The 11682-nt window shown below is 41.4% G+C and overlaps 2 protein-coding genes across 2 annotated transcripts; one reads left to right on the top strand and one right to left on the bottom strand.

Moving 5' to 3' along the window:
- Window positions 1-903: 903 nt before the first annotated feature.
- LOC115678655 (zinc finger CCCH domain-containing protein 14) lies at window positions 904-5374 on the top strand. The gene is made up of 3 exons (XM_030602053.2): window positions 904-1241; window positions 2309-2366; window positions 4418-5374. Exons 1-3 carry the CDS (start codon window positions 1169-1171, stop codon window positions 5181-5183), a joined length of 897 nt encoding a protein of 298 aa, XP_030457913.1. The 5' UTR covers window positions 904-1168; the 3' UTR covers window positions 5184-5374.
- Window positions 5375-6097: 723 nt separating this feature from the next.
- Window positions 6098-7524, bottom strand: LOC115678656 (18 kDa seed maturation protein). Its single transcript, XM_030602054.2, has 2 exons — window positions 7136-7524; window positions 6098-6758 (listed from the first exon to the last, which is right to left on the bottom strand). Exons 1-2 carry the CDS (start codon window positions 7241-7243, stop codon window positions 6333-6335), a joined length of 534 nt encoding a protein of 177 aa, XP_030457914.1. The 5' UTR covers window positions 7244-7524; the 3' UTR covers window positions 6098-6332.
- Between the last annotated feature and the right edge of the window lie 4158 nt (window positions 7525-11682).

Below are 11682 nucleotides of genomic sequence, written 5' to 3'. Positions count from 1 at the left end.
CGAGGGTAGCCCTCGCCCAACCCAACGCCGGCGAGGACCGCCCTCATCGACTTCCCTCTACCATGGCCGGCAGAGGGAAGAGAGAAGAAAAGAAAAAAAAGGAAAAAAAATAGAAAAAGGAAAGGATGAAAATGCCCATGGGCCAAAGTATTATGGGATAAATGTGTCATAAGCGGCATAGTTTAGGGTTTTTGTGTCACAAAAAAAGTTCGAAGTAAATTTATCACAAGTGATATAGTTTATGATTTTTGGTGGTATTTTCCCTCCAAACAAATTTAAATCCATGTATTTTTAGGTAATAAGAGCAAACTGAAATATGGAAACTACACGGCTCGCTCCTACTCTCGATTTGCGGAAAATTAACCGTTCGAAAGCATTTTCCTTGCCGAAGAAAATGAGTCGGTGGAGAACCCTTTTCATGCTCGGCAAAAAACCTGACTGAAATTCGGTACAAATGACCGCCTCATCTAAAAACCGGGAAACTATTTTTCAGAAACGCAACTTGGACATTCGCCGCTGCCAGGCTCGGAGCCGGGACATTAGCGCCCAGCCGGGTTCCCCCCAACGGGCCGGGGACCGGGGATCGGCAATTCCGATCGGACCGGCCAGCACCGGTCCAAGGCCCGTACCCGGAAATCGGCCGAGCCGGTTAAGCGGGCCGGGCCGGGGGCTTCCACTCGCAAAGCCTCATGGGCTCCAAAAAGAAGGCCCAATCTTCTCTCAAGGCCCAGGCGCCGCGACGTCGTATCGAGGTCTGATGACGACAGTCAAAATCTATGGATCTTCTTCCACGATCTATCTCAACCGAGATCATCAGAACGACAAAAAACAAACCCTAATTTCCCAAAGATCAGATTTTTATCTTCCCTTTCGTTAAATTATATATACTCTCTCTCCTCTCCCATCTCTCTCCTCTCTCTCTCTCTCTCTTCCAGCTCGGGGAGTGCACAGGCGCAGCGAACCCCTGATTCCTCTAGGGTTAGGGCTTCCCGCGGTGCGTGTTTCTCTTGGGTGGGAGTCGCTCCAAGCTCGAGCTTTTCAGGGTTCCTTTGGGGCGCGGGCGCTCTTTGGTGAGGGGGGCGGCTGTTGTTTTGCTTCGGCGCGAAGTGGGTGTCGCTCGGGTTTTGGGATCTGGGTCGTCTGTAGCACCTCCGCCTCCTCTGTTCCGATGGATACCCGCAAGAGGGGGAGGCCCGAAGGCGGTCCGTACGCTAATGGGGGGCTCAAGAAGTCCAAGAAAGGTTCGTCTTCGCGCGTTGTTTGTTTCCCTTTGTCGTTTCGTGTGTCCTGGAGCTTGTGCTCGTACTTGTGCTTCTTCTTTTTTGCATCGGATTAGTGGTCGCTCTGTTTGTGCTGCATGAGCCCCTAGTTTCTGAGCTGTGCTTAGTCGTTTGATGCTGCGTCTCGCGGTCTTGGCAACTCCGTGGGGTTGTTGGAGCGTTGTTGATTTGATTTAGTTGTCGCCAATTTGCGTCTCTTCCGTTCTTTTGTTTTCGTCGTTCTTGCGTGTTCCCAGCGTCTCTGCTGTGCGAAAGCTGTTCGAGCAGTTTTGCCCTTTGTCCTGAGTCGGGAGCCGGGAAATTTGGGTAATTTGTGCTACTTTAAGAATTAGGAGTATGGTTAATTGTTTGCCAAGTTCTTGTTTTTTTCCAAAAAAAAAAGAAAAAAACATTGAAGATCGATTAATGGGCTGTTGCTGCAAAGATATTTTTCAGGACTGTACTTGTCCTTTACTCGTAAGGAGGTTCCTTAGTCTTCATTTTCAAGAGTGAATGGAGCAAAGATCCACCTGGGGATTATAGAATGAAAGTACTTGTTACCTTATTGAATTCCAAGCCTGTGTCATCTTGCCTCGGGTGAACTGTGCGATGACATATTGTTTACGAATTTAGGAATCCGGTTCCTCCTTGCTATTTCATGTTATAAATATATCTCATTTGGTGATGTTTTGAGTGCGCATTTGTTAATTGGAGCTTGGTGTTGGTTTGGCACCCAGTTCTTACTATGTACTTTCTGATGAGAGTGGTTAAAAGCGTGAATAAGAAATGCTCTAGTTATGGAGCAGTCGTGTTAGAGCCGCCGTTAGTTTAAAACAACGGAGTGGTCGGGAGTGCCTGGAGCATTCGTTGCAAGGAAAATGTTCGATTTTGCAATGTTGCTCATGAATTTTGAAATGACAAAAGAACTTGTTTCCAGAATCATGGCTTTTGCCAAAGGTCATGCAATTACCTGAAATGATGTTTTAGATAAGCAGATTTGAAATCAACAGAATCTTCAACTGAGAACACTTAATAATGTGTTGTAACAGAATCGGAGTCCTTATCTGGTGTAGGAAGCAAATCGAAGCCATGCACAAAGTTTTTCAGGTTTATATCCTTTCCTATCTAATTAAATAGCTTAAACTTTCATACTCTCTTAATAATGTTTACAAGTTCTTAGAAAATTTTAATTATAAGTGCCCGAGATATAATTACTTGATCTCACTAATGAAGTGGACATTTAAGCTGTCGTACAGGTACATATTATGGGTTGGTTAACCAACTTAAAGAAAGCTATATAATGGAGATACTGCATTACATTGCAGTACAGATAGATGAACTATGGATGCCTGTTATTGGATCAAGCAAGTTATTCGGAGTTTGATTGATTATATCACTCCCTTATTGGACTTCTATAATTAATCTCATGTTAATTAGTTTGTACTGGATGTTAAACAGCAATATACCGTCCTGTCAATTGGTAAGTTATTTCCACAAACAAGGTAACGTGGTAATGTTACAGACTTCCTTTGTAGCATTTCAAAAGTTTCATTTGAATAGAAATTGCGCTTCTATAATTATAATTCATGAAGATAAACTATCTATTACATTGACAATGTATTAAGTACTGAATTGTCTTAATTAGCTCAAGCTGTGCTATTGTGACTGAATTACCACCTGGCATACTAAAAATTCCACCTTTTGGTGGAAGATAATTTTCATTTGTTATCATATTTGTTTAATAGAAGTACATGTGTGACTAGAAAGTAGGTGCACCAAATGAGATCATGGCCAAGGTCTTTATGAATAGGTTGCAATTTTTAATTTTGGAGGAGATGGAGGAAGCTGCTGTTAGTGGAATGCAAGAACTTCTCTTCTTTCTACTGTCATTTTCCAATTGTTTGTTTCTCTTTCTTGTCAGCATTGCTCCCATGAGTTCTTGCATGTATGCCTGATTTCATTCCATTTCTGGGTGTCTTCGTGAATGAAAATGGATGCATCAGTTTGCATAGCTCATGTAGTAGTAACTCTTTTTTTAATCACAACTTGAAAGAATTAGTATCGCGATAGCGGAGGGATTTTCTCCTGCGGTATATGTTTCTGTCCATTATTGAAACTTATTCTGATATGAGACAATAAGATTCACAATGATGCAAGGTAATATGAAAATTGTGAATTGACAGTTGGTTCTTTAGTATTCGAAAACAATAATTGTTTCATATGTTCCACAGGCATGTGAATCTGCTGGTATACCATATGTTCTCGCCTGAAAATCTAGAATTTAACAAGAACTAGGTCTTGAAACATAAGGAAGATGAGAATGACAGTAGTTAAGCTGCTGCAGTTCCATATTTTATGTATCAGTTTCATATAGGACTTCATAGCACCGTTATCAATTCACGGATGAATTTCCATAGTAGTTTTCTAAAATATGTGACAAACTGTTTGTGAACATCATATTGCACCCAGGGCTTATTAATCACAGTTAGAAATTTTTCTTTAACCTATTACTACCAGGCTGAACGTCCGGTAGCCATATTGGTATATCTTATTATCAATATAACTGCTGTTACTGTGTAGTGCTTTGCTTTTCAACCACTATTATCAGAAGAAACCCAAAATTCATGTATTGGTGGTATCTTCTGGAATTTGCATTTGTTTTTTTTTTTTTGGTGAAAAATGCCCAAACAACTAATTATTACATAATCTGGCATGAATGTGCCCACGGTCTCCTAACATTAATGAGAGTTGCATCTTTATCTTGGGAGTTACAGACAATGATCTTCTAATTTGAAGGGCTTCTGTATTATCTTTTTTCCCTTTTGGTGGGTAGGCCTTGAAATTTATTCTATACCTTGTGAAAAGTTTTAAGCACGATCATCTTCAAATGTTGTTAGTTCTACTACGGTTTATATATATCATGAAATCAAGTCTATACATGGCAAATGAATGTTGGTACTGGCGTCTATGCACAAACAAAAAGTTGCTAGCTTTCTTTTGCATTTTTGTAGGCGTCTGTGTATTTTGTGAAAATCACGAACTCCATGCACTTTGATCCAGTGAAGTCATGTAATGTGATGAGCATGATATCATTGTTTCGTTGACGTTTTGTGGCATGCATCTTACTGTCTCTAAGTGGGGGATGCTGTTGATTGCAGCATTGCTGGTTGTCCCTTCGGTGAGGGCTGTCACTTCTTGCACTACGTGCCTGGTGGCTACAACGCTGTGGCCCAGATGATGAACCTGGCACCAGCTGTCCCCCCAGCGCCTCGAAATATGGTTGCTCCACCCCTGCAAAATGGTGGGGGTGCGTCTCAGCCCGCTGTCAAAACCCGCATGTGCAACAAGTATAACACTGCAGAAGGCTGCAAATTTGGCGACAAATGCCATTTTGCTCACGGTGAATGGGAGCTTGGCAAGCCCATTGCTCCATCTTTCGATGATCCGCGTGCCATGGGACCCATCACAGGCCACCGCATGGGTGGGCGGATGGAACCGCTGCCACCACCAACCGGCCCAGCTTCTACCTTTGGTGCGTCTGCCACTGCAAAAATCAGCGTTGATGCTTCTCTTGCTGGAGCTATTATTGGAAAGGGTGGGGTGAACTCAAAGCAGATTTGTCGCCAGACAGGGGCCAAGCTTTCCATCCGGGACCACGAGAGCAACCCGGCTCTCAGGAACATCGAATTTGAAGGAACATTTGAGCAGATTAAGCAAGCGAGCACCATGGTGAGGGAGCTGATCGACAACATCAGTGCACTAAGCGGCCATGCGAAGGGCCACGGAGGGCCTGGGGCCCCGGCCCCTCCTGGCAGCAACTACAAGACGAAGCTGTGCGATAATTTCGCTAAAGGGTCATGCACGTTCGGGGAGAGGTGCCACTTTGCGCATGGAGCCGCCGAGCTACGCAAGACTGCAGTTTGAAGGATCTGTGGTGGGGTCTTGAGAGTGCAATTGTCGGAGAGGATCTGTTGTGCAGCCTTTGTATTAGGGAGAGCCTTTGATATCTGAATTAGGTGCGTTACGGATTTCATGTTTTTTCAATCTTTGGGGCTACTGAATCACTTTGGGAAGCTATATTTGTCTCAGCTTTGGTAATGGTAGAGCTTTTTGATGCTTCCTCGATGTGTTGAGATTTTATTAGCTTTTAGCATGCGTTGCGTGGATTGCTGTCCGACGGTGAATTCTAACTTCAGCTCTAATAATGATCATCTGAATTCGCAGATACCTTCATGGCTCTTTGAGTGAAGTGTTTCGACTGTTAATGGGGTGTCTTCAAGGCACTTGTTAAATATATTTGAAGAGGAACACTGATTCTGATCGAATTTCTGTATTTTTAATGTTTTAATCAAGTTGTTTTACTTGCGCAAATTATCTAAATAAATCCCTAGAGCAACAAATTCGACCAAATCAAACAGACGGGAACACCCAACGATTCAACCAAATCAAAAGTACGCAAAATGTCGTCCATGTCACTCTCAACGTTGCCAGTGTAGCAACGAATAGAATATAAAAATTTGATTAGACCAAAACATGAAAAATTAAAGACAAAAAGTAAAACTTTTTCCATTGAATGCAAAAGGGTCGAAAGAGAGATTACGATGTGAAAGATGAGATACCCTATCGAATTAGACTTACAGTCATTGGATGATAAAAAGGTAAAGTAACTCCATCCATCCTCCACATATATCCCAATTAGTTTTCCTTTAGTTTTAAGTTTGATATTATCATATTACCATAATCCAAGAGCTGCGAATCAAATCAAGTTGCGCCAGCCATGTAACAGTAACGTCGTATTATAATCGTGCTATCGTATTATGATCGAACATATGATAACATTAGGAATTTGACATCTGAGATTATGTATTGTAGAACACATCATTTGTCTTATTAAAAACCATCTGGAAAATGCATCTTCACAAATCACAACAACACAAGGAGTCAACCTGAAAACTAGTAAGAACACCGCAATACAAAGAAGGAAACACGCACTATACGTTCCTTATTTTACTTCTCCACTACAGCACCCAACCACCACACTCCCCCTTCCGTCCCCCGTTCATTCTATAATGTTTAACTATAGGCCCCGCCCGTGCCGTAGCCCTTCCCAGTCCCATCGACCCTGGTGTTGTGCGCTGTGGTCCGCCCCGTGCCCGTGTTGGTCCCGATGGGGTGGGACCCCACCACACCCTCGACCACCTGTCCGGCCGGCTGCCCGGTGCCGTGGCCGGGCAGGGCCGACATCTGGTGCGCCCCGGTCGGCTGGCCGGTCACGCCCGTGGTGGAGTAGGTGTTGGTGGTGCCAGTGCCGGTGGTGGTGGTGGTGCCGGGGCCGGTGGTGGTGGTAGAGAGGTGGCCAGTGGCGGCGGTGGATTGCTTGGAGGCCGCGTTCTCCTCGCGGGCCATCTGCTTGTTGAGCTCAGCCTGCTCCACTCGCTCTTGCTTCTTCTCGGTGGCCATCTCCTTCTGGACCGTATCATGGGCCGTCATCTTCTCCATCTGCCACCATAATCCAAAGCCAAACCAATTCATTAGACACACCAAAAAAACATTCATTGGGAATATAATGAACATGAGAGGACTTAAAACAGATCATTCAATGCCTCGCCAGGACCTCGGAATCGAGTTAAAAAAATTTAGAAGAGAAAGATACAGGAAAATTTGGAGTGCAGGTACGTGGGCACCGTTAAAACAAGAAACGCATGTGTGAAGGCTTCCCTGATCACAGAGTCTTTGTAGGAGGGAGGAGCTTCGGTTCCTTTCTTTCGATGAGGTTACTTGATTGATTGATTCGAAAAAATTAAAGGTAAAAACATTCGAGATGTACACGCATAGTCAATCACTCAAAAGTCAAAACATTCTAACTAAAGGCGGACCTTCTCCTGGGCGACGGCCTTGGTCTTCTCCATGCCGGCCTTGGCGGAGGCGCCGATGTTGGCCACCGTCTCCTTGGCGGAAGCCGCCGCATTCTTCATGGGCTGCATTTTTCTCCTCACACTGTGTGGCAACAACAACAGAACCAACAAAAACACCCCCAAATCGCACTCAACTCGGATCACAACACTGACTCAACTCACTCGCTGCTGATGATGATGATGAAGAAGAAGATGATGAGAGGTGCTTGGAATGCTTAGGGGCCTTAAATAGAGCCGCGCGACGTCTTGTCCCCGTGACAGGTGGAACAGCGAAACTCCCTACGTGGAAGGCGACCGAGGGATGGGTCACTGCACCGACGACACGCGTCCCTGGACCAGCGGAAGATCTGGGGATCGATATCGCCGTGAGAAGTACTTACCGCGCAGCAGAGCAACCCCCATCGTGTCATTACTGTACGGAAGTTCTGGGGGTTCCTTATCCTCTTTGGTCTCGGGGACAGAGGAAACGGGAGCAACCGTAAAAGGCGGAGATGGTGATACGCTTGGGAGGTTACGTGGCGGCTGTGCGGCCTGTGTGGCGACACGACGCCGGCCCTTTCCTTAAGGGTTGGGTTTCCGGTTCGTGTGGGTTCAAGTTAGGTGGACCGAAGATGGAGTGCAGCGTGTGTCCATCTCCTGATGCAAAATTTGTCTGTTTCTTTGGATACGCAGTCTGTCTCGATTGTGCTTCGTCGGAATGGAAATGGATAGCACATAGTATACCCAAAGAAAGATGACCCAGATGCAAGATTTGCATTGATTTCGAAGCATTATCATCTCACATATACCCAGAAGATGATCAAGATGCAAGATCTCCTCTCTCTCTCTCTCATCGAGGATTAATTCAAGATATCTTATTGATTGATTAATCTAAACGTCTATGTTTGTGATTGTTTTTTAGAAAATAAATGAGGATGTCAGTTTCTAGTATCGGAAGGTAATCGTTAAGTTCTAAAATAAATGCTACGTAATTTATCAAGTAAACGCAAATATAAATGGTACAAACAAAAGCTAAATAAAATCTCGAGCATTAAAAATTATATAAAAGGCGAAAGCGATATATAAAATAATAAGCGGAATGATAAAACCAACCATATAAGTGGTATATACTGATATTGAAATGATAAGATAGTTACAGTGTAATTGAAAGTTACGGTAACCTCTAAACCAACCATGAAAGGGTTGGTAACCTTACATGTAATAAAGAAAAGTGGATCGAAGGGACTAAGAAAACTTACAAAGTAATTGGGATACAAAGGTAGAAGAGGATGGTTTCAGGACGGGAAGACAAACTATCAAAAGGAGACGAAGAGGGAAAGAACATCTTGAATGGGGAAGGCATGTCTCTTAAGTGAGAAGAGAAAGACTTTTATAAAGTGATGAACAGTAAAAATTCTACGTGATGAATAGTGATTTGTCGGCCTCTTTCGGCTATAGTGTTAGCGCCGCTTTTGTCATGTGATCTTCTTTTCAGTGATTTTATTCTCCATCTTCTTCACTATCATCTTAGCAGTCATCTGCATTGGTGTCTCTACTATAATGTCATTGGGTTGCACCGCTATTTGATTCTTCGACTTCAGAGATAATTTTGTTTCATCATAGTGATATACACTTGGTGATTGAACAGCTACCAATTGTGCTGCTGTAACAAATTTTTGTTGTAAAAATCTCCAAGGATTATGAGTTGGAATCCCATTCTAACTAAGGATTCTTGTGGCTCCGAAGGATCCAACTACAAGAGAATCAGGAATATAGAGTTTTCCCCCCTTTTCGCCTAACTCTTTGGTCTTAAAAATGCTGGTTTTAAGAATGAGTAATTGCCCTTCTCCGACCCTTATTGCTCAACCTCAGAGCAGACAGCTTATGCGTTCCACTTAGGGCCTATTTAGTAACGTTTATATTTCTCTGTTTTCTGTTCTTTTGTTCCTCGGAATAGAAAAAAAAATAGAAATCCGTTTAGTAACGTTAGTTAGTTTTTTTATTCCCTGAAATAGTAAAATGGTCTGAAAATAGATTTGAAATAGAAATAATAAGTAAAAAAAATATACTTTTCTGTTTCTAGAATAAAAAAAGAAACAATAGAGAAACAAGATCAGCTCTCCCTCTTTCACAAGATATTATTATACTAAACCCTAAAAGCCCAAATCCTAAATCCTAAAACCCTAAACCTTAACCGTCAAGCCAAAAACACCAAAACCCTAAATCTTAAACCCCAAATTCCTAAACTCCAAAACCTTAAACCTTAATACCCAAACCCTAAAACCCATAACATTAAAATGAAAACCCCGAAACCCTAATCCCTAAAACCCCAAACCCCAAAACTCAAATCCCTAAAACCCTAAACCCAAACCCAAACCCTAAACCTTATAAACCCCAAATCCTAAACCCAAAAACCCAAACCTTAAAATCTCAAACCCAAAACCCGAAAACTCCAAACCCGAAGCCCTAAAACCTAAACCCTAAAATCGTAATTCCAAACCCTAAATCCTAAAACATTAAACCGCAAAATCTCGAACCCTAAACCATAAACCCCAAACCCTAAACTGTAAACCCTATACCCTAAATCCCAAGCCCCAATACCCAAAACCTGAATCCCTAAAACCATAAACCCTTAACCACTAAACCCCAAACTCGAAACGCTAAACCTAAAACCCCAAACCCGAAACTCTAAAACCTAAACCCCAAACCCTAAACCATAAAATCCAAAATGTTTATGATTGTATTAAAGTCCTTCAATTCTATATCATAATATATTATTATTCTATTTCTAGTCCAATTTTATCTAAACATGAATTGTTAAGTCCCATAAACTGTAATTTTCTTGACCACCACCTAGTATTTGCTTTGTCTATAATGAGTAATTTTCTTTATGATTGTATTAAGGTCATTTAATTCTATATCATAATATATTCTTATTCTATTTCTATTCAAACGTGAATTGTTAAGTCTTCACCGATAATTTTATAATTAAGTGAAAAAAATGGGAGTAGAAATTTTTAGTGTCCTACCAAATACATTTATGTTCTTTTTCTACTTCGGGAATATAAATTTTGTATAGTTACTAAACGCGTTTTTTTGCTTAGAAACTCGTCTAGGGAATAGAAATAGAAAAAACTATTTCTGAATAGAAATTGTCTCTAGAAACAGAAATGATACTAAACATACCCGTATTGAACATGATTCTATGATCGGTCCGCAACCCCGGGATGCCGAAGGCGTCCTTGAGGTGATCTCGTAGTTCCTACGGATAATGCATTTGAAGGACCAATTAAGGTCTATTGTGATGATATGGTGTTTGGGTGGCTCGGTGATTTAGCCAGTTTATGATTAACTTTTCTAAGGTTTGTTCAAAGAAGTTAAAACTATCCCACCATTTGGTTTTATATTTTCTAACTGAGTTAGGGATATTGGGATCTTGAGCGAAGGACGGTTGTAATCAAATCCCCCAACTATTAACCAGGAAACCCTGAAGTTGATGAAGAAATGGGAAAGCGTGATTCATGTTGTGATGGTACAAAATGAGTAAGAAATATTTTTTATCCTCTTCCAACTGGTTGAGGTAGAATTCGAGCTATCAGGCCAAAGTGTTCCCACTAGAAATTGAACCGATTAGATAATTGGTGAGAGGAGAAGTCTATTTTAAAGTAAAATAGCCAAGTGTGTCAGTCATCGCTATTTTATCTAGGGTTAATTTCACGAAAAATCTCAAACTGGTACACTTATGACCAAATTATCCTAAACTAATTTTTTGACCAGCAAAAACCCCAAACCGATACACTAATAACAAACTTACCCTCCGTTAGTCTCCGTTAAATTTTACCGTCAAATTACTGAGTTGGATGACACGTGGCAGTTGACAGATGTACCGGTTTAGGGTTATACCATTTGTTTGTCACGGGTTTTTCAATTTATAATTTTTGTGATATTAATCTAATTTAACGGATGGTAAATTTATCACAAATGAACCAGTTTGGGGATTTTGATTATCAAAAAATTAGTTTGAGGTAAATTTGTCAGAGGTGTACCGATTTGGAGTTTTTTATGATATTAATTCTTTTATCAAAAGAAAGCATTCCACCAGCCTTGTTGGTAATCCCAATAAGTATAGGAGGGAATCATGGTAGTGGTTATGTGAATCTAGCTTCAAATTTGATGGGAGTATGAGATGATGATTTCCATTTTAAAGGATGGATATCTGAAGTATGGTGGCAGCTAAATGAGTGATATCATTTGGGTTATTTGTGCCTTAAAAATGTTTAAATTTCACAGAACCAGTTTCAGATAGGATTTATTAGTAATATGCTAGAGGTTTATGCCAAAAATGAGGTTTGTAATACCATTTTTCTAGGAAAATGTTTTTTACAAAAAAATTTGGGTTTTCATGATAAAAACCCATCTTCTATTGTGATTATATTTTGAAAAAACATTTTTTGCAAAAAATGTTCATCTTTCTGATTGAGAGGCTGCTGGGGCCTAATTACCACATTGCTGGAAATTCGCCTTAATTG

The sequence above is a fragment of the Syzygium oleosum genome, unplaced genomic scaffold (genome assembly GCF_021117445.2).
Source record: "Syzygium oleosum isolate NSW1041296 unplaced genomic scaffold, Sole_v2.1 Sole_v2.10, whole genome shotgun sequence".
Taxonomy (NCBI): Eukaryota; Viridiplantae; Streptophyta; class Magnoliopsida; order Myrtales; family Myrtaceae; genus Syzygium; species Syzygium oleosum.
This window is presented reverse-complemented; position numbering and strand designations above follow the sequence as displayed.